At 35.7% G+C, this 27835-nt stretch overlaps 1 protein-coding gene across 8 annotated transcripts in view; it reads right to left on the reverse strand.

The window, feature by feature from the left end:
* Il6st (interleukin 6 cytokine family signal transducer) overlaps positions 1 to 27835 on the reverse strand; it is a 60517-nt gene that overhangs the window by 5580 nt on the left and 27102 nt on the right. For 2 of the 8 annotated variants that reach the window (XM_063258167.1, XM_063258166.1), the window contains 13 exons: positions 27423 to 27728; positions 26298 to 26418; positions 19858 to 20024; positions 19175 to 19329; positions 16984 to 17143; positions 10826 to 10905; positions 9931 to 10141; positions 7098 to 7280; positions 5326 to 5427; positions 5019 to 5165; positions 4562 to 4702; positions 1816 to 1912; positions 343 to 424 (listed from right to left, as the gene is read on the reverse strand). In XM_063258167.1, the coding sequence (XP_063114237.1) occupies positions 343 to 424; positions 1816 to 1912; positions 4562 to 4702; positions 5019 to 5165; positions 5326 to 5427; positions 7098 to 7280; positions 9931 to 10141; positions 10826 to 10905; positions 16984 to 17143; positions 19175 to 19329; positions 19858 to 20024; positions 26298 to 26418; positions 27423 to 27728 (1952 nt within the window). Of the gene's footprint in view, positions 1 to 342; positions 425 to 1266; positions 1290 to 1815; positions 1913 to 4561; positions 4703 to 5018; positions 5166 to 5325; positions 5428 to 7097; positions 7281 to 9930; positions 10142 to 10825; positions 10906 to 16983; positions 17144 to 19174; positions 19330 to 19857; positions 20025 to 26297; positions 26419 to 27422; positions 27729 to 27835 lie in introns of those variants that run through there. The other 6 variants (XM_063258165.1, XM_063258169.1, XM_063258171.1 and 3 more) reach the window with 4 other exon arrangements.

Here is a 27835-nt window from a genome sequence, read left to right on the forward strand (position 1 = left end):
TGCTAAAATGGTAAACTGTTAAACCACATTTTAATCACCAACTCAATTCAAAATATTTGTATAGTAGTTACCATTAGATAGTAGTTTTACCACTTGAAAATTTCAGTTTGCAAACTGAAATAGTCATGATGTTTACTAAATAGAATTTGGAGTATCAGACAAATACACTATGATGATTGTCCCCACAATAGGTATTGTTTTTAATTTTGACTATAATTTTCACGTATGTATTATTTTGTTTTCAATTACTTTTTGATTCATCCTGAACCTTTTGGATGAACTCTGTAAATATACCCTGCAATGCCTGTACATTATAAACAACTCAGAAGCAGCTGACCTTACCCTTGGGGGCGTGTGAGGTGACCATTGGGCGATATGACTCTTTGAAGGGTCTGGAACATTAGGCCAGATGTGCTTTTTAATTCTGAAGTGAGAAAAAACATGGCACACGTAAACTGCATGTAATAAACAGTGAACAGTCCCCATTTCTAAACAGCTCATTTACGAATCTTAAAAACCAAACCAATTAACCAAAAGAACAAATACCTATTCTACCCAAAGCCAAACAAAAACTTTATCTTGTAAGCTGATGTGGTGGTGCACTCAGGTGGCTGAGACAGGAAGATCACTGCAAGTTTGAGGATAGACTGGGCTACACAGTGAGTTCAGGGTCAACATGAACCTGAACAGCAACGTGAACAGCAAGATCCTGTCTCAAAACAATAAAATCACCAAAAAAACCCTTCCTACTGAACCTCTAGAATAAAACAGGAGAAAATATTTCTGACACTGCATTGGGTACCAATATCTTGAACGGGATACAACATGCAGGAACTACAAGGGGAAAATACTGGTAAGTGGACTTCCAAGTTAAAACTTCTGCTTTTCTAAAATCACAGTTAAAACAACAAATTGACAATGCACGAATTAGGACAAAAATTTGCAAAATATAGTTGACAAAAATTCTGTAGCCAGAATACAGAACAGACTTAAAGCTCTCATAGTAATAAAACAAACAACTCAACTGGAAAATGGGCAAAAGATTTCAATAGACATAGCACAAAGAAAACATGTAAGTGACACATGAAAAGATCTAATTAGGGAAATGGAAACTCAAACTATAATGAGCTCTACACACTCACTTGTAGAAAAAAAATTACAAAAATGAAAAACTCTTAATATAATAGTATCAAGTATTGGTGATAATATGAAACACAGCCACTCAGGAAGTTTGGCAGTTTCTTATGAAGTTAAACATTCACTTACCACATGACCCAGCATTCCGAATCCTAGGTATTTATTCAGGATAAATGAAACATATGCCCATAAAAAGTTTTGTATGTGAATGTTCATAGCAACATATACATAACAGAGGAAATTAAAAAAACACCTAAAATTGATTAACTGATGAATACACTTTGACATACCCATTCTATAGAATACTATTAGTGATAAAAATTAGAATAAGCAGCTAATACAATGAATCTCAAAAATATTATGCTAAGTAAAAAATATACACAAAATACTACATGCTATTTGATTCCATATATATGAAATTCTAGATAAGACAAAAGTACAGTTACAGGAAGATTGTAACTACCTAGGGTTAAGTGTTAAAGAAGAGGATTGATGACAGAAAAAGCAACAAGGGAACTTTCTAAGTGAAAGAAATGGTCTATATTTTGATTATGGTGGCATACATTCACATATAAGTTTACAAAATTCAAACTGTAAACTTAAAATAAATTTTATTGGGTATAAATAACAGCTCTGTAAGTTACGAAAAATGCAAAAAGTATGAATATGAGTACTTACAGGTCTCGCTTATTAAAGCAGAACAATACACCTAGAAGAGTTGTCAACAGGAATGCTAAGCAAACAGGTACGACTATGGCTTCTATTTCTCCTTGAGCTAAAAGAAAGAGATTGTAATGAGAAATAACTGTTGGCATGGACACAGAGGAAAAATAAACAATACCATCTAATTTTATTTTTTTAGCCTTTTCAGACTTCAATTTTTCTCTTCTCTTCTTGATAAATCAGATCCCACTCTTTTATCCTTACATAGTAACCTGACATGTAATAAGCATAAAATATATCTGATCCTAACCTAGTTGCATTTAAAAAAGGACTTACTAATCAAGTGAATCATTAATTGGGATGACTAATGCTGCAGATACTTTTCTAGTTAACTCTTCCATTCATCCAACTTTTCTAGCACTTTTGATTCCAGAAGCTGAGGCAGTTTATCCAAAGCCCCTCGGGCAAGCTTTTGATTTGTTTTCTAAAGGACAAATGTATGAAATATTGCAGTCACGTATTTTTCATTGTAAGTAACTCTACATCCCAGAAAGCTCAGTAGAAATCAAGAATCAGAACAATGACTGAGAATATGAGTTAAATATTAACTCTTGAATGTTCAGGACTGCAAATAAGGATGCCAAATATAATTTAGGCAGAAGCTATCTTTTCTTGTTGTTGAACTTCTGCATTTATGTTTTTATGCACTGGGCCTTTATTTGTGCCACTCTGTATTTTTTCTTTCTCTATTTGTCTACATTCTAACTTTAAGGTTCTGACACACACCTTCCTCCATCTGTTTACTATGGAGACAGCCCAACTAGTTCTCCATTTGTCTTTTTACTTTTGCCTATATTCCTTCAACAAAGCTGTAAGATTCTTTAGGGTAAGACCCATTTCATGTGAAGAACCCAAAATGGAAGTCAGAGGTAAGCTTAAAAAAAATTATAAAATAATACTGTGTCCATTTTTCTCTTGCGTTCTCTCTTTTAAATCTTTCTCTTCCTTCTTTCTCATCCCCATCCTTGTTCCTCTTTATATTTGAATCTGTTCCTCCTAATTCCCAATGACTATCTTCTATTTTGTTCCTTATATAGTCTTTGAGTTTCTCACACAAGAGAAACAATATGACACTTAAACTTGTGTGTCTTATTTATTTCACTTAAAGTTATGGTTATGAGATGCAGCCATTTACCGAAATACAGCCTCAAATTTATCCATATTATATAGAGATGCAAATTCCATATGATGAATTTGATCATTTTGTATGGTAAACATGTACCAAGGAAAAAGATTAAAAAAAAACTAACCATGATCTGATTTTTGAAAAAATGTATACATAGAAAAAACCCAAAAATATTAGATTATTTTTGAGTAAGAGATTGGAACTGAGTTTTCTTCCTCCTTGCATTTGAAACTGTAAAATTTGCCTATATTTCAATTAGGGAAAATATTTTTAAAGTTTTATTATTTCTAACTTTTTATGTCAAGTACTACTGTCATACATTTATTCTAATACTATGTCAGCAGATGGGACAAATCTAAGCCCAGAGACCCTAACAGGCCTAATAGGGATGCTCAGTGCCTTTTATTATCTATTTAAATAATCACTCATCCACACATTTTTTCCTTTGGCAATCATTCACCAATAAAGAACATAGAGATTACTACCTATTGTTCTTATTATTTAGGGGCGAGAGTTACAAATACAGTCACAAGAAGATAAAGTAATTTCTATAATGATTGAAATAGCAGAACCAAGAAAAAACACATATAGGTCTTCTTTAAAGAGGTCACAGGAAAAGCAAGTCAGAGAAGGTGAGGACAACACCGGGCAACGCACTCAGGAAAGACAGGAAAAGGTAGAGAGAACGAGGGGCCTATAATTATGAAAGGGTGGGCATGCACAGTAATTATGTACAACCAATAGGACGTAATACTTGGGTTATGTGAAAAAAACAGATATGAAATTACTACAATCACATCTAAATATTTCTGGTTTTGGCAAAGAGTTGGATGGTTGTAGCAAGGAACAGAGAGTACAAATAGGCCAGAGAAACTGGGCTGGATAACACAGTGTGGGGGAATACAAACCCTGTAAAAGTTGAGCAGAAAAGGAAAATATGAGGATATTCCAGCAAAAGAGGAGGCTGAGGAAAATGCTACTAGAAAAACAAAGAAAAGGACAATATGCTAAAGATAACAACAACAACAACAACAAAAAAGTGAAAATGAAACAGCATGTGCTGGCTGTGATGACTAACGTCTTCTAAGAGTGATGTAGTTGGAAGCCTGATTTCATCCAGGTAAAGACGAGCAGGAGGTAGAGGTGGAAGTTCTGTGATGAACTAGTTTTTTGGGTAACCTGTCTATAAAAGAAGAAACAACAGGAGACAAGCAGGAAGGCAACTATACCCAACCTAGGGAAGATGAATCCTGTCAGATCATTCAGTCAAAATGGTAATAAAACAGCAAAAAGGTGAGAAAACATGCACCCAGATGAGCAATGCCTTAAACGTCACAATTTATGATCACTGTGTTTCTATGAATCCAATGGTGCACTGTTTTTTGGTTAAAAAAAAAAAAAAAATCCCTAGTGGTGGTGGGGATTGAGCCCAGTCTTGTGCATGCTAAGTCGTCTCTACCTCTGAGCCATACTCCTAACCCTTAAAGGTGCATTTTAAAAGGAGAATACTGAGTCCATTTCTAGTCTGATTAAATACAAAACAAGCAATAAAAGTCAAATTTTATTATTTCTTACCAAACTTCGGTGTAGTAAAAGTGAATTCTGGACCATCCTTTCCACCCTCATCTGTGTATGCGGTCATTCGTACCATGTACAATGTGTCACTAGTCAAAGAGGACAATGTATATTCTGTGTGGGAAGAATCTACATTCACAGCTGGAAGAAACGAAAAACACCTTGTGCTTTATTCAATGTTTTTGTTTCATCTGTCCTGTATCTGGCATGGTGCAAGTATTAAAAAGGAATCAAACATTTTTCTTGGAAAACAACCTTTACAACTCAGACATAATATTTTTCTGTAAGCACAGCACAGTACTTCTTTAGTACAGCCATTTACAAAACTATAAGAAATATTTACAGCTGTGTGCTGAGAATAAAACACACTATAATGAGATTTATAACATACTAAGATGAGAATTAAGTACTTAAAAACTTTAAGAAAAAACTGATTAATAACTGCTGATTTTATTACCAGTTTCATTTCCAATGATGGTTCTATAAAATATGGTATAATTTCTGATAAATCCATTTTGAACATCAACAGGAAGCTGATCCCACTCTAGGACAGCTTCATTTTTCCCCACTTTTTTTGTCCGAACAGTAGGTCCTTTGGAAGGGGCTGCAACAGAATAAACATATTTTCTAACTGAAAAGCAGCACGATTTAGTAATTTCCTTAGAACAAAATCATTTGAACATGAAATGCATTCTTATTTCAAAGTCATAAAATACTTTTAATGCCAAACTACATTCTTGAAAGAAAAAAATGCTTGGACTTACGAGCCTGTTTAAGGTATGCCTTGGTAGATTCGGGGCTTCCTGGTCCATCACCATATACTGGAGTAACTGTTATCAAGTAACATTTGCTTTCCATTAGCTTCCCTAAAGCACAAATAATAGAACAGAATAAGCATTTTTTTCTTGTTGAAAAATTAAACTAATTCCATTATTTACATTTATTGTACAATTTGATGATGTTATCTTTTAAAACTGCAGTTTTCTAAGTTAGTATTGCCTTTTGTGTACTGGACTAAAACTTAACAGTGAAACTTTATAAAAGCAAATGTTATTTCACTAATATAGTAGGTAAAAATACTTATATTGTTAATACAAGAAGTGACTGCATCTATATTCAGGATTTACACACAAAACAAGATCTCAAATTATTCTGGTTTTATTTAGAACTTGACAACTCTTATTAATATCTAACTCTCTGAGAGCTCTGTGAGCAAAATGCCATTAGTAACATGCAGGGAAATGCACCAATGGCCCTGGCTTGTCAAAACTGGAACAAAAGACGAATTAGTACTGTTTCCCCCACAGCCAAAGAAAATTATCTTACCTGCAGTAATTCTTTTATTAACATCTTCCAAATTATCAAAATCAACTATTCTTTCAGCATGCAAACAGTAACATTTTCTTCCTTTTATAAAACACACTTTCTGTCCATCTCAGAAAAGCTGCTTCTTACTACTTTATTATTTCAACAGAACCTCTATTTCCTTAACTATATGTGCCTCTGCCTTCTTAGAACAGTAATTCTACTACTTCATTTCTTATTAGGAAATGAACAATTTTCGACTGTAGCTGTAGCGCTTGTTTTCACAGGCACTGCCGCAGCCTCAGTGCCTCATCTAGCTGATGCTGTCTGGCTCCTGTCAGCCTGGCTCCTCCCTGGCTCCTTCGTGGTTTTATGTGACAAGGCTGAGAAACTAGACAACCAAAGCATATTAAAACTGTACGTTAAGTAATATCTTATTAAAAGCCAAACAGCCTATTTTATGAATAAAGCTCAGAACTTTATGGCAGGTATCTCTCTGCTTAGGGCTCTTCTCTAAATAATCATGTAATTTACAGCTGAGTTCTAGTGGTGGTTCTTTACTAAAAAGAAAAAGCATATATATGCTAAATGTTTTTCTTCTTTCTTTAAAGCTCTGGAATTATTAAGTAGACATGTAAGTAGCTGACTGCATAGAATTACCCATTTTTTACAATATCACTACTTCCTATCTTTTGTCTATTCTTGCAAATTGGGTTCAGCTTTCTCTGCTCAGTGGTGGCAAAAAGCCGAACAAGTCATCTAGATGCTCTAGGGAACTATCTTCATTTGAAGGATGAGAGGGTCAAGGTACAGGGAATATACACAATCAATCAATAGCAAAGTGAATTCTTTTTATGTTTCTTCACTGTCTTCCAAGTGTTCCTCTGGTGATAGAACTATATTGGGGTCTTAAAGACAAAACTAACTCTACCCTGTCCATAAAGAGACAATGCAGTTCAGAAAGGATAGAGTGACTTGCTGAGAATCACATATCTAGAATTAGTGGGGTTATAATAAATTAGTTCTTTTGACCACAATGCCTACAAACCAGAAAAGAATTAGCAAAAAAAAAAAATCTGTCTAAATTGGGTTAGAAAATGAGTATTTGGGGCTGGGGATTTAGCTCAGTGGCAGAAGCGCCTGCTTCCAGGAGCACGGTTGTGAGTTCCATCCCTGGTACTGGGAAAAAAAAGGAAATGAGTATCAATTTAAGTGCATTTGGCAGGTTTACCTCTTAAATAGGTGCGATGGATGGTACCACTTTCTTGCTGCCAGTCTGGAACACAGGGTGATTTATCCGACAACACACACCACTCAAGTATGTATTTCCTTACAGCTTTATTTGGAGGAGTCCATTCCACCCAGAGCACGTTATCTTTGGGATACGCTTTGAGGTCCGTTACAGGGTGAGTAGCTTTAAAACAAGATGCCAACATAGTACTTTTATTTATTTATTTTTTTTTATACTGGGGATGAAACCTGGGGCCTTCACTCTGAGTTATATTCCCAGCTCCTACTCCCAGCCCCAGCTTTCTAAAATTTTATTTTGAAACTGCTAGATTTAATAAGCAAATTCAGTAACCTAGCTCAATATAAAGTCAACACTCAAAAATCAATAGCCTTCCTGTATACAAATAACAAAAACACTGACAGAGAAATTAGGGGAAACAACATCTTTCACAATAGCATTCCAAAAAATGAAATACCTAGGAATGAATCTAACGAAGGATGTAATAGAACTACATTGAAAACCATACTACTCTGAAAAAGGAGATTGAAGAAGATATTAGAAAATGGAAAGATTTCCCCTGCTCTTGGGTAGGAAGAAACAATATAGTGAAAATGGCCATACTTCCCAATCTGTTAACAGATTTAATGCAATTCCAATCAAAACTCCAATAGTATATCATATCAAAGTACAGAAAACAACCCTAAATGCATTTGAAACCAGAAGAGACCTAGACTGGCAAAGGCAATTCTGGGCAACAAAGGCAAAGCAGAGGGCATCGCAATCCCTGACTTGAAATTATATTACAAAGGCACTGTAATAAAAACGGTGTGGTGCTGGAAACAGACCCAAAGATCAATGGAACAAACTGGAAGATACACAAACAACTCCAGACATACTCAGCCACCTTATCTTTGAAAAAAGTATCAAACATCCACTGGAAGAAAGCCTCTTTAATAAATGTTGGTGGAAAAACTGGTTCTGCACAGGCCAAAGGTTAAAAATGAGCCCATATCTTTCACCATACACTCACTAAACTAAATTTGAAAAGGATCAAAGATCTAAATATTAAAACAGAAACATTAAATTTTCTGGAAGACAGAATAAACTCTTGAAGATATTGGTGTATGCAGACTTTATGAATAAAACTCCAACTGTATAAGAACTATTGTAAAGAATCAACAACTGAGCTCTCATCTATTAAAAAGCTTTTCACAGCAAGACAAATCACCAACAGAATGAAAAGACAACTCAAGATATGGGAAAAAAATGTTTGCCAGTTGTTCATCAGACAAAGGATTACTTCTGAGAACATATAAAGAACTAAAAAAAATAAGACTTCCCAAATTTAGAGGTCCAATCCAAAAATGGGCACGTGACATGAATACATGCTTCTCAGATGAAGAAATACAAACAGCAAATAAATACATGAAAAAAATGTTCAACATCCCTGGTCACTAAAGAGATACAAATTAAAAACAACACTGAGATTCTACCTCACCCCAGAAAGAATGGCTATCATCAAGAAATCAACCGGTAACAAATGCTGGCAGGGCTGTGGGGAAATAGGAACCCTTCTCCACCCTTGGTTGATATAACCATTATGGAAATCAGTGTGGCGATTCCTCAAAAAACTGGGACTAGAGGTCCCATTTGACCCAGCTGTTACCCTTGTGGGTGTTTTCCCAGGAGAATTAAAACAGCATACCACAACAATATATGTGCACCCAAGTTTACTGCAGCACAATTTGTAATAGCTGAATCCTAGAAACAACCAAATACCCATCAACCAAGGAATAGATATATAAAAATGTCTTTTTATACAATGGAGTACTACTCAGTGATCAAAAGGATAAACTGGAGACTTTTATAGGTAAATGGATGCAACTCAGGACCATACACATAAGTGAGATAAATCAAATGCACTTGTGTAAACATTGTTATCGTCTCCCTAGTGAGAAGCTAAAAAAGTAGTAAGATCCAAAATATACAATAGATACTATAAAATTGGAAGAAACTTCCAAAAGGAAAGAGAAACTAGTATGGGGGAAATGGAGAAAAAAAAAGGAAAAGCAAAATAAAAAATGTATTTATGTATAAAGATAAGATAGTTATACTTCTAGTTTCTTTTAGTTCATTGAAAAGGTTTGCACTAGTATTTAGACAATTAAATGTTGATATCTTACACTCTGAGTAATTAAAGATAACAATACACAATGTATTAACCATTAGTTATCCTATTGTTTTGAAATTTTGTTTCTTTTTTTTCTTTAAAAAATTTTATTTAGAGATAGGAGCTCTCACTAAGCTGCTAAATGGCTCAAGCTGGACAAAATTTGCCATACTCCTGTTTCTGCCCTCCAGAGTGCTGGGATTATAGATGTTTGACATACAGGTAACTTAGAAAAGTACTTTACAAATTACATGTATGGTAGTCAATTTAATTTTAAAATTAAATTTTTGCTTTCTCCAAATTCTTCACAAGTTTTCATTTTAGAACTATTTTGTCCTCTTTGAAAGCTACAAATACAAAGCTCAAATATATTTGAATCACATGCATATAAAGTTCTCAAAACTTTGAAACATTTAAAAAACCAGATAACTACTCAGAAAGTGCTTGAATGAATTAAGTAGCTTACTGTAAAGTTTAAGGGAGCCACCCAGGGATAAAAGTATTTGCATATTTAATGAAAACTGCCTGCTGATTTCTAAAAATATCATCATCACTGATACTGAAGATTAGCCTAGACTATTTGTATTTTTAATGGTATTCTTGTCCACATCTCATCATCTTTATTCTTTGGCCATGAATCAGGATCACCTCAAAGACACATACCTTGAAAGTCACAGGCAGGGATAGTTAAAATAGATGTATCTGATTTGTCAACCAGATTTCTTGCTGCTAGTGTTGCTATATAGCGATCATTTGTGAGATTTACTGTGAAGTTTGTGTCACTAACTGTGTAATTTTGTGAACATGATTTCCATCTTGTTAGAGTCACTTCATAATCCAAGATTTTCCCATTGGCTTCGGAAGGAGGCAGGGCCTGAAATAAAAGTTTAAAGTTTTTTATAAATCTTGAGTAAGTTTTGCCATCATGTTAAACCCCTAAATATTTGGCAGGGCCTGAAATAAAAGTTTAAAGTTTTTTATAAACCTTGAGTAAGTTTTGCCATCATGTTAAACCCCTAAATATTTAAGTGCAAGAGACTGGCAAACTCAGTGCTAAAGTAATACAGTATTCCCTAAAGGAAGAGGAAAGGTATGACCACAGATAAATGAGGGTAAGGAGCACCACTGCCACCTTGTGGTTCTGCACTTATAACTATGTTTGCCTATGCTGTTTGTTTATGAGTACTATTCTCCCTATTTTTCTTAGTACGATCTACTCATGTACAAGTATGATTTATCAGCACACATTTTGATTACTCCAAACCTCTATCAATTATTTTCTATGAAATGCATTGGTAAATTCAGTACAGTACAGCACAGGGCTCTTCATCATACAGAATTTATGTTCCTGTGGAACTGTGCTGAAAGACTTAGGAGATTATCTACAGATTATGACCCTGACCTTTATCCTAAAGATTTGTGTTTCCATTTATTAAATATGGTTGTCAACTGCTTGGCTGATTTATCATGAATAAAAATCTAAGTGTTAAAAACCCGTACTCATATATACCATTTAAATATATTTATGTAAAAGAATGTAAATCTGTGATTTTTTCACCTTCCATATGAGCTGTGCAGATCTAGAGTCTTGAGTATGGGAGAGTATCTTATACCAGAAACTTGGTGCTTTCGATGGTCCTAAAAAAAGCACAAACTTGTTCTTAACAATACAGTAACACCCTGTAAATTATTCTCTTATTTTTTTCATCATAGGGAATTTGTACCTGTACATAACTTTTTCCCATTCCCCCACCTTCCCTTCAACCCTTCTTTCTCGCCTTATTTAGGAAAGCTGTTTCCATTTTTCTCTTTTCCTTTCCATCCTTTCCCCCTCCCTAGTTCCCCTTTCCATTTGAACAGTTTTTTCTTTTTTTCTTTTTTTTTTTTTTTTTTTAATTTTTATTTAAGGAGAAAAGAAAAGAAAAAAAAACAGTGAAGGGTACAAGTTATACAGATTTACAGAAGAAAAAAAATGCGCAGTAGGAAATCACTAGTTAATAGATTACATATTGCCATCTTAGAAATAATTGTTCAAGTCACAGAATTAAAGTTTGTAGAGTGGACCTTCCAGCAATGATACTGCAAACAGTTCTGTTCAATGATCCATTAGAACTCTGTGATATCATTTTCTGTCTTATACATTTAAATATACATGCAGTTATATAGTTTAGAGCATTTTCTTTTCCTCTCTTTTGTACAGTGACTATTACACATTTTGGGTTTCATTGCTCCCACTGTTCTTATTGCTTTTTTGGAAGAGAGTAAAACCAAATGTGACATGACAGAACAGAATCGGTCAAGTCAAAAGGGTGGATATAATAGATAATATAAAAACATAATACAAGGTGATCAACAATGGTTACCCTAATGCCTCCCGCTATTTCTAATAGAATTGCCTATATCGTTAGTTGTAATACTATTGAACAAAACCGTAAAGGATAAAACCGACAAAACCAAAACATTGGAGATATTGTAGGTCTTCAAAAGTAGATAGAAGTCAACGAGAATGGGCGTTATAATGAATCTCATTATCTTCTCAGCTGATGCCTAAACTTTCGAACCTGATACTATTCAGCAAAACAGAATAGAGGAACCTCAGTCAAAAACAAGATGGTGAGAGTAATACAGGGCTTCAAATCGAGAAAATAGAAAGTCAAAGTGGGTTACTATATTATATCCTGCTATATTTTTCCCTTTAATTAAATGGATAACAATAAAAAAGTATATAATGGAGTGGAGATTGAGAAAAAGAAAAAGAGGGCATAACAGCGAAACAGGGCAGATCAAAACATAACCTTTTAAGCAGAATAGTGTTTCACCACCAGATATTTCCGACTTAAAAATAGTTACCATATTGACTCCCTCCCTGAAGTCCTTGAGTACAACTTCATATACTGTAGCATTAAGTATATCAAAACAATGTAAAACCATTTAAGAGAATGACAGCATTATAGAGTATTTGGAATTGACTAACAGAAAATGAACAATGGTCTCTGTATAATCTCCTTGTCTTTAAAAGGTTTTTGCTTATACTAACGTACATAACAAAATCCAATAAGATACAACCTGGTTAGACCATTGGAGACAGAAGAACAAAAGCTAGATGAGACTTCAAAACAAGATGGTACTGAATCAGCATTACCTATTAAGATGTCATTTTCTCAAAAATAGCTGTTCCTATCATCCAATCTTCTCTGTCTCATTTCTGTTGAGCTCTTTTTCTGTCAGTAGCTGTCAGTTTGTCTTCTTCATTTTGTTCTCTGCTCCATTCGTTGTGGCCTCCCTGCCACTATTTCTGGGTTCTTTGTATTTTTCTTTTTTTAGAATATCCTGCAATACTTTCTGTAGAGTTGAATTGGTGGTTGCAAATTCCCCCAGTTCCTCTTTATCCTGGAAGCACCTCGTTTTTCCATCAATTTCCAGGGACAGTTGTGCAGGATATCTCAATCTTGGCTGGAGATTATTATCTTTCAAAGCTTGAATTATTTCCCCCCATGCTCTTCGTGATTTGATGGTTTGTGAAGAGAAATCTGCTGTAATTCTGATGGGTGTTCCTTTGTAAGTGATCTGTTTCTTGTCTCTTACAGCTTTTAATATTCTGTTCTTGTATTGAATTTCTGGGATTTTTATTATTATATGCCTGGGTGTTTCTCTGTTAGGGTTGTAGGTAGCTGGGGTCCTGTATGCCTCATACAGCTGAGTATCTTTACCTTTTGCTAAATTAGGAAAATTCTCCTGGATTATTTCTGTGAGTAGCTTTTGTAATTCATTTGTTTGTGTCCCTACTTCTTCTTCTATGTTCTTAATCCTTAAGTGGTGGCTCCTCTTATCATCTTCTTGTCTTTGTATTATTGCTGTTTGTTTCTTTGTTATTTTTAAGAAGTTTTTCATTTCATTCTCCCATATTTCAAGTCTGCCCTCCAGTTCAGATAGTCTGTCCTTAGTTTCTTTCAAGCTGTTATGCCAGTCTTGTATAGACTTATTAGTTTCTTGATAGTCCCTTTGAACCTGCTTCACATACTCAATGCTTTCTCTGTTTTCTCCATCAAGCAATTCTCCCCTCTTTTTCTGTTCTTCCATTCCACCATCTGTTTTTTCCTGGGTGGTGTTTAGCATTTCTCTAACTATTCTGCATACTTCTAGCTTCAGATCATTGATAACTTCATTCCTGAATTGGTCTATGAGGCTCTCAATATGGTGCTTAATGTATACTGGTGCGGCGTCCATTATTGCCTGTTTCTCAGGATTGGGGGCCGAGGAGCTTTTTTTGTTGCTTCCCTTCCCCATATTTTTTGTTCCTTATAAAATGCAATCTTACAAAGGAGGCCCGGCTTCCCTGCCTGTCAGCCACAGCCTGATCAAATTGCGCTGGCTAGTTGTTCCCGCCCACCGCTGCGCACCAGGGAGTCGGAGGAGGCAGCCTACGCGGAAGTCAGTCGCTCCTCCGGGCCATCGTCCGGCTCTGGGATCTGGGTTAAGCTAGTCTAGCCTAGAGAGTCCGCCAGCAGCGTCACTCAGGCCAGGCACTTTTCTCCAATCCCGTCCGAGAGGGGAATGGCGCCCAGAGAGATCTCCGCTAGAGTCAAACTGTGGTGGGGGGTCAGATTCTCACTCACCTCGCCACCAGTCAGTTTTCGTGTACACCTCTGTCCGTCCTTTTTTTTTTCGACTCCGTTCTCCCGTTCCCAGAGCTCGGCGCTCCCAGAGCTCGGCGCGTCTCTCCTTGCTGAGCCGCTGTGGAGATAGCCGGCCGCCGCACGGCGGGAAATCCAAACCGGTTTCCGATGGCGCGGAGTCGAGCCTCCACACCGAGATTTTTCTGTTCCTATTTTAGCGCCAGGACTGTATTCCAAGTTGGATTCTCTCAGCCCAGTTCGTTCCTGAGTCAGCAGAGCATATCTCTACTGATTCGTGTCTCCCTAGTCCGCATTATTTCTGGCCTCTGAGCCGAACCTTTCAGAGAGCCTCTGGTAGTTGCTGTTGTCTGTCCGCCATGTTCTCTGGTCTCCGAACAGTTTTTTCTTATTTCATAATATCTACTGTACATTTTGTTCCTTATTTATACTCTCAGTTTCTCACACCAGAGAAACGATGTGATATTTATACATGTGTCTAATTTATTTCACTGGAGAGTGTGGTCTCAAGGCCCATTCATTTAGCTAAAAAGTCTCAAGCTTATACTTCTTCATGACATACTTCTTTTATGACTCCATCGTATAAAAAAACCACATTTTCCTCTTCTATTTTTTTATTTTGAAGGTAGTAAAACACAACAGAACAAGACAGAATAAAGCCAATCAATACAATGCAGTGAAATTGCTATAGAACTTCACAGCAGGATACTGGGATAACAACAGGTATGAAGGTATGTCTCATTATCTTCATAGTACTTGTCCATTCAATCAGCTATAGCAAAATCAAACCCAAAACAGAACATTATAAAACCTATCAAAATAGGATGTTGAATAGAGCAAAATAATCACAACAAAGCAGAATAATGAAAACAATATTTGCCTTCAAACAGAAGACAGAAGGAAATCCCCAATATTTGCTACATTGCATATGGTCATCCTCCCAAGAGATGCTCAGAACTCTGCCCCCAGTTGCTAACAGGGTTGGGGGTGGGAGATGGAATGGGATGTTTGATTCTCAACCGGCACCCTGGTAGGCTCACGGGAGATGCTGACTGGTTCTCTTCCTGGCTTGCCTGCCACTCACTCACACCATGGCCGCTTACTAGGAAGGGAGACGTGTTGCTTTCTTGCTCAGCGCCCTAACTTCCAACATGGCTGGATCTCAGAAGACGCTGACTGGTTCTCTTCCTGGCTTGCCCGCTTCTTGCGTGCTGCTCCTGGCTTGCACTACGGCCACTTACCAGGAAGGAGGGTGGGTTGCTTTCTTGCTCAGCACCCTAAATTCCAACCCACATCTTCTTATTCATTCATCAGCTGATGGGCATTTGGGCTATTTCCAAGATTTAGCTATTACAAACTGTGACACTATAAATATGGGTGTGCATTTATCACTATGGTATGTTGTTTTATCTAAATCTTTATGGCAGCATTTTCCTATCTCAAGAAAATATACCTGGGTCTTCTTTCAGTAAGGATCATAGCAGCTTAATGATGTAAGTTACAATAGTTTTATTTTATTACTATTATTTTTTGAAATACTTTGGAGATGTAGTCTCACTACACACTTCAGATTGGCCTTGAACTCACCAGCCCAGGTTGGCCTCAAATTTATGGTAATCTTTTTACCTCAGCATCCGATGAATTTTTACTTCATAGTTTTGGACCATGGGTAACGAATCACAAAGCGAAACTGCTGACGAGGAGTCAGTCATTCAGTAACACTGGGTAACCTTCCACCACTCGCTGCAGGCTTTACTCCAGTTGTTCATGTTGCATGCTTACTTCTATTTGGTTTACCTGATATAAGTTCTGGACTAAGATACTTTTTTAGCAAGATGTCTGCTTTTCAATTTTTATTTGCACTACATTGTGGGGAACCAGAATATGTACGTGACAAATCTCAATTCTTCTCTCTCCCATCCAGCTTTTTCATTTTTTTATGCCAGCACCAGATTCATTTATTTATGACCATATCAAATTAATTATAAATACAAATTAACAGCCAGATTAACAGGCAAAAATAACCATATAAAGCACATATGACAGTTATAATAAATCAAGGTACACTTTTAGATGTTTGTCAAGCTGGATTACAATAACTTTTTTCTGTTCTTTTATTTTTCATTTTATATATACATTGGTTTCTCATATACTTCCAGGCATGTATAAGGGATAGAAAATTCTTAGGAGAGAAGGATATTTTTCTTCCTTTGGCATTCTCAATTTGTAATGGCCTAACCCTCTGGTAGAGCTGGAGTGAAGGGATAATGGGTGGCAGAAGAGGCTTTTGAGCTAAGGCTATTGCCATTGAGTATTACAGGTGGGACTGAGACTAGGAAAAGGTTCAAAAGTTAGCATCCGTATGCCACAGGATTCTTTCTGAGGACGTAATGCATTAGTATGGTTATGAAAGTAGAAGGGCCACTACTGGACAAGATAAGAGGGATCATGGGGCGGGGTGGCGGGCAGGGTGACACAAGGGTAGATATGACCAAAATGTTAATACACATATAGGACAAAGTGCCACAATAAAACCCATCTTCATAAAATTAATATAAACTAATAAAATACACAAAAATAAAATTTGAAAGAAAAAATCTAGTAACAAATGCTTTGTGGAAAGAATCTTACTTTAGATTATGTACCCTTTTGTGTCTATTCTATTCTATTCATGTTATATTATCTATGGGAGAAAAAGAAAATTAACCAACTAACCAAATCCAAGATTATTTCTTTATCAGAGACTTTATCAAGTGCTGCTGGAAAAAATGAATAAAAGTTGTAACACAAATACCTTAAGGAGTTAAAGTATATTTTGTTAATTAGTGTGACTTTAATTATTCAAGTCATGAATCTCTGGGCCATTCTTGAATAAAATGTTTACCTTACCAAAAGTTAATTCCACTTTTTTGGATGGCATCCAAGACACGCTTCCATGATTATTTAATTAGAAAGCAAATATATTTATACTATCAGTAATGCATTTGATTATCAAAGAAGCAACAAGGTCCATATGATTAAAACCAGGCACACTCACAGCCAGAATTCCACTCCTTCCCAGCTCTGTAGCTTATTCACTTACTGGCTTCGTATGTGATCCCACTTGCGTCTCTGCTCCAGTCACTCCAGAAGCCCTTGCCATCTGCCTTCATACAGCGAATCCTAAACACATACTCTGTGAAAGGTTTGAGGTCCTGGACGGTGAATGAAGTTCGGGTTGTTGCTGTATCTTCAGGAGGAATCTAAAAATAAAGCAAACATGCAACAACAACAAAAAATCCCAATTAAATAAGAACTTCTAAATTGTATAATTTTATAAGCTAATTTAATGGAACAAGATTAATAAACTAAATCTCTGGAAAGAAATAAATTCAAGTCAAAGTGCAGTCAAGATGAGTAAAATTAATAGGTTTGAGAGTTAATTTTAGGATGGCTTAGTAAAATGACTACAGGCAACAGTGTAGGACTCCTCAATATAGTCAGGGCTCTAGGACCCAAAGCTGTTACCACCTTGAGGTCTAAGAGGAAGAAAGCTGGTAGCAGAACTTTAAAGAGTTCAAGAGGGCTACCTTGTTAGGCAGAAACTTAGGATGTAAGACTCAGCCAGGTCCAGGAAAGCAGCAGTGAAATAAACATGCTGCTATCACTTCTCTTCCATCCCTCTTCTCTCCTGCTGCTGTCCCTCCTCTCATTAACTTAGGGGAAATTAGATATAATAGGAACTCACAAATGAATCCATAAGGGTCAGTGTGACATTACAAACAGTAGTGTGGGGAAGGACAGTGTAGATCTGAACAGGCAACAGGAAGCATGTGTCTACCCATCAAGAAAACTAACAGCTACCTGTGTAAATTTACCTTTCAGAAACAACGACAGCAACAAAAACAAACCAGAGATTAAACTCTAATTCTACTACTCTAAGATTTCAATCTGGATGCAAAACAGATATGAGGTGTTTTGTACCACTGAATTAAACTCTATATTATTAAAATCTTGAATTTTAGACATATATCTTTTCTGTACTACACAAGTCATTAATTGAATGGTTACCTTTTTTGATTATACTGAGTCCTTTAGAAAGTGGGATGGGGAACTCAGAAGTAGAAGGTCAAAGGCTCAATTTCTATTATTGCAACAGAGCAATAAATAAGTAAACAAACATAAACAACATACTGTTAGTGTTATGGTTGATACACTGTGTCAACTTGAAATGTTTAGAAGTTTAACTAAGAGACTCAGCAGAGAGCCAGTATCCTTACTTTGTGAATATTCTTACTTTGAAAATTTCTATGCATGAAGAGGGCATAGAGATTTTGTGAGTCCTATGTCTGCCCTGAAGGGGAGAGGGTGACCTGCATATAATATAAGAGAGAAAAAGAGGTTTGTTCTCCCTGCTTTAATATAATGTGACCTGCATATAATGTAAGAGGAAAAGAGGTTTGTTCTGGCTGCTGCCTTGAAGTGTGGTCCTTATGTTATGCCACCCTGCCTTGGAGCCAGCTGATCACAGACTGAAACCTCCACAGTGAGCTAAATAAAACTTTCCTTCTTCCTTTTGGGTGTCCAATACTTTGTGCCAGCAACGAGAGAAAAGTAAACAAGACAGTTAGTAATCACTGTATTCGTAACAAGGAATAGCATAAGTATGTTCAGAGCAATGGTGATAACTTCTTAAAAAGTTCCAAGGTATTTCTTTTGCTTATAGTACTGTGCTTGGGTATGTCACTCCTTTCCTTTTCAGTCTTACAAATTCCCCACCAATCCCTTACCTCAAAAGTTATCATACTTTTTATAAAAGGCTAGATAGTAAGTATTTCAGATATGGGCCAAACAGTCTCTGTTGCAATTATTCACTGTCTCATAGCACAAAAATAGACAACATGTAAACAAATGAGTGTGGCTATGTTTCAATAAAACTTTATTTAAAATAACAACTAGGCTGCATTTGGCTTGCCCTACCTTTATCTGTATGGTCTCTATTTTTGTACCTCTACTTAATTTGCTTTTTTTATTCTTTGTATTGCTTTCATCTCTTCATCAAGAATCATTTTCCTTGTCACCCTGCACCACTTCTGTGTTTCCCTGTAGTTGCTATATACATAGTATTTTATATCTGAATGTCTTCTGGTTTGCCCTTAGTTGAAATAAAGATTCAGAACAGGTATCAATAGGTTTTATATAGCCAGGAATTTAAGACCTTTAAAAAATGACTGAGGCCTTTAGGTTAGAACATCAACACAGATTTTTTGATTAAACAGTAACTTCTAATTTACCTGGCTCCAAGTTGAAGCATCTTTGGTCTTATAATGAATGTCATATTTCAGTCTCATAACATTCATAATACTTGGATTGATCCATGTTAGTTTTAAGATACTGGATAGCTCCTCTGAGTTGCTCACTGATAAATTACGAGGTGGATTGGGCTTCACTGAAAAATAAAATAAATCATAATTTTGATCATCTTTCACTTCTATAGCTTTATAAACAAAGTTACATATATATGCCTTTTATTTTTTTCATTTTACAGTACTGCAGTCATTTATTCTTACCAAATCAACTAATTTCTTTAGAAATGATGCTATGTTATTACAATGGAAAGGCTGCCCCCCCCCCAAAAAAAAAAACAACCTTAGTTTTCCTGAGTTTCCATGCACCACCATGCCTGGTAATAAATTAAATTTTTAAAAAGAGAATAAAAATGGAACAAGTATAATATGATTGCAGTGGAATAAAATGTTTGAGAATTGGACAGATACCAGAAGGTAACATTCAGAGTGAAAACAGCTGACAGTGTGGTTACATTACAGCTATTTTTCTTTATCCAAATTATATTTAATATTGTTGATTAAATGACAAGAATCATTAAGCTAATTAAATCCTTTTTCTACATTAACTAAAATCTGAAAAGCATTTATAAACCACTGTAATAAACTCTTAAATTCAGGATAATAAATACCTTTATCTACAGGATCAAAGTTGATATGATCTGAAGAAACCTTCCCAAGGGCATTTTGTGCTTCTACCCAGACTTCAATGTTGACAAAATACACAGGAGAATAGTCAACAAGGCATGAGGTGGGGGTGTCAGGTTTTGCTTTACAATCATCAAACTTCTCTGTTGCCCTAAATACAAAAATGGAAAAATTTGTTAAAACTAGATTTGAAAAAGGTGTGAATGAAAAGTAACTTGAAAAGAATTTGATGAGACTCAAGCTTGTTGTAACAAAGTTTGTAGTAAATTGATCACTAAAAACAGTATTTCTTAAAATTAACCTTTGCTTAAAATTGAGTTTGAGCTGTATCTAAAAATTATTTTCATGTTTTGAATCTAAAAATACCGTACTTCAGAATTTCATGCTCTAGCCCACGGATCTATTTCTTTGTCATCCTACTACAGTACTCCCAATTTATCCACAGAGAACTGTTCCAAGATCCCCAGGGAATGCCTGACACCTCATCTGGTATGAAACTTTCCATACGTTTTTCCTACATGTATACCTATGATAAAATTTAATGCATATGTTAGGTACAGTATGAGATCAGCAATAATAAAAATGGAACAATTCTAATAAAATGCTGTAATAAAAGTTATATGAATGTGGTCTTTCTCGAAATTTTTTTTGTTCTATAGTCATCTTTTTGCTTGGCAGGATGTGAGATGATACAGTGTCTATGTAAGGAGATGAATGAGGTCAGTGACACAGGCACAGTGAGACTGTTCTGATGTCACCGAGATCTTCCAAAGACTACATGAGAAGGAGGACCATCTGTTTCAGGTGAACACAGAGCATCACGCCAGGATAACGTCTGGAGAGATGATAGTCATGGAAGGAGACCTCTGACAGTTGCTTTTTTGGGAAGAATATTTTAATCAGAAGTTGTCCTTTCTGTTTTACTCACCAAAGTGTTGCTAAAGAGGTTGTAATTCTTAGGTGATCATACGGGAATATACTCCCCCAGAAGAGTATGTAATATTTTTGTTAATAATTTTGTTAATGACTGCAATTCAAAACACTGGAAAATTTCTGCAAGGTCCACATTGCTGGATCTGTTTCAGTTTCTTCCTCTTTATCTTCTTTCTCTATAGAGGACTCAATGAGTTCTACCAATTACTCATTTGTTAATATTTCTCAACATCCTTTAGGACATTGTTCTACTTCCTCTTCACGCATGCTGGCAAACCTTGCACCAAACTATCTTGCATGAATGATTTTCCAACTTCCCTGGGAAACTAACAGCATTCAGTTTCACTCTATAAATTCTTCCAGCAGGCATTTACAGTTTCTTGTTTTCAATTCATCCACTGCAGTTTTGATGAACATTATATATTGCATTAGTAATAGTGAATGACTTCCAACACTGAATTATGTATAAATTAATCTGTATCAATTACTAATTAGATGCAATCAAATACCAGATGGGCATTTGTGGACTTGACAAACCAAAGGATTCTCTGGTCTACGACTAACGCAATGAAATTATGTTTGTAGACAAAAATACCACCTTACTTTCATTTTTGTAACAGATTCAAAACAGCCAGATGCACTGCTTATATTAATATGATTCTGAATTCCAACCTTTCCTCTTCTAAGAATTTTTGTTGTTGTTGTTTTTACTTCTGGGACAAAGAATTGAGGCAAACATTCTATAAATAATAACTGTCACAAACATTTTCTGATTATGCTGCCAGAAAGAAGGCAGGTAATTTTTGTTTTTGATGAAAACATATAGGTTCATCATTTTTCTACTACACTTAGGCTTTATCATATTCCCTGAAGGGTGATCACACTGTACAGAGTTAATCTGTCCTTCTATGTTTACCCTGTGGCTCCTTTGTACCTTTAATGAATGTAGGCTCCAATGGGGATCTTCTTCCAGATAGTATCGCTTCTCCTTGGTCAACTTCAATGCTGCTAGAAATGAGGCAGCTTCTTCATAGGTAGATGCAGCCCAATGTAATCCTGAATCTGCACAAGCATCCCTTACTAGTGAATGACCTGGGGTCACTTGCTTAAGTTTCCTTATGGAGTAACATGTTGCCATCGATCAGAATATGTTTTTTTGTTCATGTGATCCATGCACAAACTTAATTCCTTTTTGATCTTAACTGAGCTTTCATTACTGTGGCTGTAACTTTTGTGGTCTGAGATGTGAAAGCAAAAGTAGCACAAATTTCTTTAACAATTTTATAGGTAAAAAATTTGTTCCTTACTGCAGATTGTCACAGCCCCAAAAGTATTTTGTTTTCTTTCCTTATCAGAAAACTTTAAATCTTTTCACTTAAAGGAAACATTGTAGAGCTTCTTTTGACATATTCAAATTGTCAGCATCACTACTTCCAAACAGCAGCAACCAAGTGACTGAGAGGCAGGCAGTGTACACAGCACGGATATGCTAGACAATGGGGTGAGTCAAATGGTGGGCAGAAAGGAGGGGAACAGTCTGAGATTACATCAAGTTACTCAGAACTGTATACAATTTAAAACTCAGAAGTTATTTCTGGAATTTTTTATTCAATATCTGAAACCACAGCCAAAAGGGAACTACTATACTGTTTTTCTCCTTTCCTGAAATAGACTCCCTACTGTACCATTACACTCACTGCAATGTCCTTCTTTAAAACCCTTCATGTACAAGGTTAAGCATCCTGACAAAGGAGCTTGAGGTGGGTGAAGCTGAACCTTATGTAACAGTGCAATATGCTTGCTTTGAGCACAACATACTAGTAGAGGAGAGCAGATCAAGCCAGAAAATTTCAGACTCTTTTTAGTCCAACTCAGGCAACCACTTTGTGATTGCTATCACCATACATCGTTTCAAGTAATATTACTCTATTTATTCACAGGCATATACATTATGCTTCAATTAAAACATTTGCATACAGATGTTTTCAAAACTAAAGCCAAAAAAAAGGTAACATCCAGAAAAGGGAAGGAAGGGATAATTTACTATTTTAGATAATTACTAAGAATTTTTAAAAAGCAAAACCAAAGTAAAACGTGAATTTATGTACTGAGTTTGTGGTTCAACCACTCAAAGGAAGTATTTCAAGTAACACTCATCTTTTGCAGAGAACAATTCTAAAACTGTTTTTAAGAACCACATTGCTGGTACTAATAATGGCATTGTTATTCTGAAGTTGTGTTTATTAAGGGATATAGTAAATGAAAAATTAGCTGGTGATGTTGGGAATGAGGGTTTTCAGTGCAGAGGAAAGGAGATGTAGCTGTTGTATGAAAGTTAGTAAAAAACATGTGGGCCTGTTTTTAAACCAAAAATACCAGTATGAGTTCATGATGTATTTTAATTTAATTCACAAATATTTCCTAGCTCTTTCCACTGAAAAAGCCCAGAAACAAGGACAATCTAGTAATGATGAGTTGTTTTGGCACCCAGATCTCTAAAATGTGTTTCAACTGACAAAAACCAGAGATCCTTGAGAAATGGTTAATCCCAGGTTTGGGTGAGAAATGTACAGTAAGGAGACAGATGAACCTGGAAAATGACGTCACACAGAAATCTAGTAAGCTGGAAGCTTCAAGTTTGAGGCCAGGCTGGACTACATAAGCAAGTTCAAGGCCAGCATGCTCTACATAGTGAGATCCTATATTTAAAAAAAAAAAAAAAAAAAAAAAAAAAAAGAAAGAAAAAAAAAGCCCAAAGAAATCAATTGTGTCAAAAGGACGCATGATCCAATTTCCCACTAATCAAATATGATACAGTATAAGCAATGGTAAAAATAATAACCAAAACATACTGAAACACATCAACTGTTTAAATATGAATTCATAATGAAGAAGGTAATCCTTCATCATCTTCCTCTTTAGCTGACAAAGAACATTATAAAACTGGTAAGTCCAGTGCAGAGGCACATGGATATAATCTCAGAACTCAGGCCGACTGAAGCAGGAGGACTACAAGTTCAAGGCCAGCCTAAACAAGTTGGGGTCATAACGGCAAACCTTGAGAGCTTTCAATGATAACAAACAGCTGGCTGCTGCACATGTGCTGTAAGTTAGCCACCACTGATTTAGGGAAACCTTGTCTAAAAAATAAAGAAAGGGCTGGATATGGCACAGTGTGATGCTCTTTGGTTCAATCCTTAGTACCACAAACAAAACAAACAAAACAAGTGGTAGTAAAAGGGAAAGATTACACTCATTTCGCCTTTCCTATCTGAACTGTTCCTAAGGGTAATCCACTACTGATGAAGAAAAGTTTTTAAGTATTTTGGCTTTAGACAAACAAACAAACAAACCAACCCCATAATTTTGTAACTCATAAATGATCACTAATGACTGCTTCCCCTTCTGGGGAAAAACTACTGCTAAGCAATATGGTTCAACTGTACTAAGTTGTAACAAGTTCATAAAAGAGTATATGCTGTATAATCACATTTCTATGGCATTCTATAAGAGTGATGGCGATCTTTCAGTGACCAAGTGCCAAACTATAACCCAAAATCCACTTATTTATCAAAAAGTACCAATGCTATGATTAAATTTGAATACTGAGGTTTTAGTTTAGGAAAAAGAGCTCTATAGTAACAGCTTTGGTTGTAAAAGAAAAACATGTAACACATGTGCCATAGGTTTGCCCCAATTCTTCTATAATAAGCAAAAAATAATCTATGAAGAAAATCAGAGATGTAGCTGCCTGTATCGGTTGACAGAGTGCTAGTCTGAGTAAAGGAGTGCAAGAGAACCTTCTAGAGGCATTAGTAATGTTCGCTGTGTTAGGGTTGAGATACGGCTATACACACTTGACAACCTTGCTCAATAATATACTGAAGCACAATCTTTTCACCGTATGTAAATTTACCTAAAAAGAAACTAAACATTGAATTTGATTTACCCATCCAAATACTGAAGTGCTAAAAGATAAAAAATATACTAGTATCTATAACTCGAAATGCATTTAAAAGAGAAATACGGAGAAGGATGCATAGAAAAGTGATAAAGTAAATACAATGAAATGTTAACTGTAGAATCTAGGAGATGCAGATGTATGAGCACTCACTGTAAAATTCTTTCAACATTTTTAGGTTTGAAAAAGTACTAAATTGGGTACAGTAATGCATGCCTATAATTCCAACTCCTCAGAAGGCTGAGGCAGAAGGATGACAAGTTTGGCTCCAGCCTGGACAACTTAGTAGACCTTCTTTCAAAATGAACAAAAAGGGTGAGGATATAATCCAGTGGTAAAGTATTTCTCTACCAGGTTCAAGACCCTGAGTTCAATCCCTGATACTGCAAATAAGAAAGAAAAAAAAAAAAAAAACACTGACAGGAAACTTTATAAAAAATGAGTAAGGCTGACCTGAAATCATTGCTGAGTTTTGCTATCAGAAAAGATAAAATATTATGCAGTGATTCCTGTCAAAAATACATACCACTTGTATAAAGTATTTGGGGGGGGATCAAACCCAAACTGTTCTAGAAGTTACATTAAAACTGAATTCCAGCAGGGTGAAAAAAGAGAGCAGCATGGAGATTTAGAATTTAAGAGATGTACAAGAAATCAAGTTGGACATGTTAGCACATGTAATCCCAGTACTTGGGAGGCCAAGGCAGGAAGATCACTAAGAGTTCAAGGTCCCCCTGTGCAATATAAGGAGTCCAAGGCCAAGTTTGAATTATACAATGACACACTGTCTCAAAAAAACCATAATAAAAAGCTGGACACGGTGTTGCATAACTGTAATTCCAGAATTTGGGAAGCTGAGGCAGAAGGATCAGTATGAATCTGAGGCCAACCTAGGCTACATAATGAGTAGTTCAAGGCCAGCCTGAACTACATAGCAAGAATCTGTCTCAAAACCTCCCAAAAACAAAAAAAAAACAAATCCCGGGGAGACAGACAGAGAGAAAGAGAGAGAGAGAGAGAGAGAGAGAGAGAGACAGACAGACAGACAGACAGACAGACAGAGACACTTATAAGAAATATAAATCTGCAATGCAGATCTCAAATGGATCTCAATTTAAACTGGGAAAAATTTATATTGTACTAATTAAAGCTCTAATAATACAGTATTTAAAAATAATTTGGCTTTAACAATGGAATGAGTTATGATTTTTAAAGGCCCTCATCTTTTACAGATAGGAACGGAGATGTTTATGAATGGAATATATTATGAGATTTTCTTTAAGACAAGAGATAGAGTACATACAAAGACTGTCCCTGAGCTGATCGCTGTTGAAGGTGATGATGGGTGTGATGGTTTTATTATGTAATTCTTTCTACTTCCACAGATCTATCTATTTGAGATGTTCCAAAATAAAATTTTAAAATGTTTAAAAATTTTTATTCAGTATTATTGTCTGGAAAAAATAAAAATTCTAGCAAAACTATCTAACTTAATAGATCTAACACAGAAGAAACTGAAAAATAACTTACCACTCAGACTTTAAAGTGTAATTTGTTTCCAAGTGTGTTTCCCTCCCAGGATCCCACTGACACAGCATCTTTTTCCCTTCCTTCACAACGCAATTCAAATTTTTAGGTTTTTCTGGAGGAACTAAAAGAAAAGAGTTAGCTATTTTCAAAAACATCTATATTCACAAATATTACCCAACTTATATACCACCTAAAACATATCTAAATTAGATAGAAAAAGACAAATCCCAAACAAAACTATATCCAATGAAAGACTGGTGGCTAAAAAGTTAATTTCTATTCAAGACTCCTAAACTTTTCAGGCAGTAATTATATATTTTCTATCATAACCGTTTAGTTTGTTTCACATAAATTTTCTACATAAAAGTCAGCTTTCATTCATAATTGGATAAAAGTAACAACTTCTAAGTATATTTTAAAACCTAATATTTACATATGTTACTAAAAGGCGATTAAATAGACACAAAATAATTCATTTATATGTTGCTTTCCCAAACTACTTTTTTTTTTTTTTTTGAGTTAAGAGTCTTCTATGCAGTTCAGGTTGACATTAAACTCATTATGTAGCTAGCTTGGCTGGCCCTGAATGCAGTACGATCGTCCTGCCTCAGCCTCCTAAATAGTGGGTTTAAAGGTCCAAACTCTTTTGGAAGAAAAGCCAATGCTGAAATCATAAAAGTTTGGGTGATGCACAAATTTGGTAACACAGTAGAATTATAGTTTACATTCTTTACTCTGACCTTTAACAACTTCCTTTAGTACAACTTCATCTTCTCCAGGTAGTTAATTTATGTGTGTATTTTCCTAGCAATTAAGGGGTACGAAATATATGAGTATATTCACAGATTTTAAATCAGTGTCTTTGGGGGGATCTGTGTCACAATACTTTTCTAGAAAACTGACAAATGCTTAACTTTGAGGAAAGATATAAAAATTGTGTTATTCTTTAGGATTTCTGTACACTAATAATGCAAATGTAGGTCCTTCCTCTAAGTTTATTTTTAAAAATGTAAGTCTAAATGTCACTGAGCCCACCAATTACTGCATTTCATATAGGCTAGTAGATATCACTAGAAATATAACAGTCATGACAAAGCCTGAAGTAAGATAAGAACCAAAACTTACAGCCTGTTTGGATTCTGACTCCATAGACATTCATCTCAATCTGTCCATATGCAAGAATATTGCATATAAGCTGAACATTTAATAAACCTGTATTTGTAAAGGTGACACTGGATGTTGTTGCATTGATGACAGTGTACTGTTCTTCAGGAATAAGAACACGGTTTACTTTCCAGATAATGTGAGAAGCATTTACTTCATAAACACTCATACATTTTTCCTTCAACACACAAAATGCTGTGAAATTAGAACCACTCTGTATAACTGGAGATTCAGGGCTGATAACACCACATGTATCCACAAGTTCACCTGCAAAGAACAACATTTTTGAAAACATGAAAACAGACTGAGTTAGTATGTACTATAACCCACTGGTAGTCCAGCACCCAGTGAGACCGAGTTTGAACCCCAGCACT

Source organism: Cavia porcellus, unplaced genomic scaffold (genome assembly GCF_034190915.1).
Source record: "Cavia porcellus strain 051 isolate PalLab524CR breed Dunkin Hartley unplaced genomic scaffold, mCavPor4.1 scaffold_11, whole genome shotgun sequence".
Classification (NCBI taxonomy): Eukaryota; Metazoa; Chordata; class Mammalia; order Rodentia; family Caviidae; genus Cavia; species Cavia porcellus.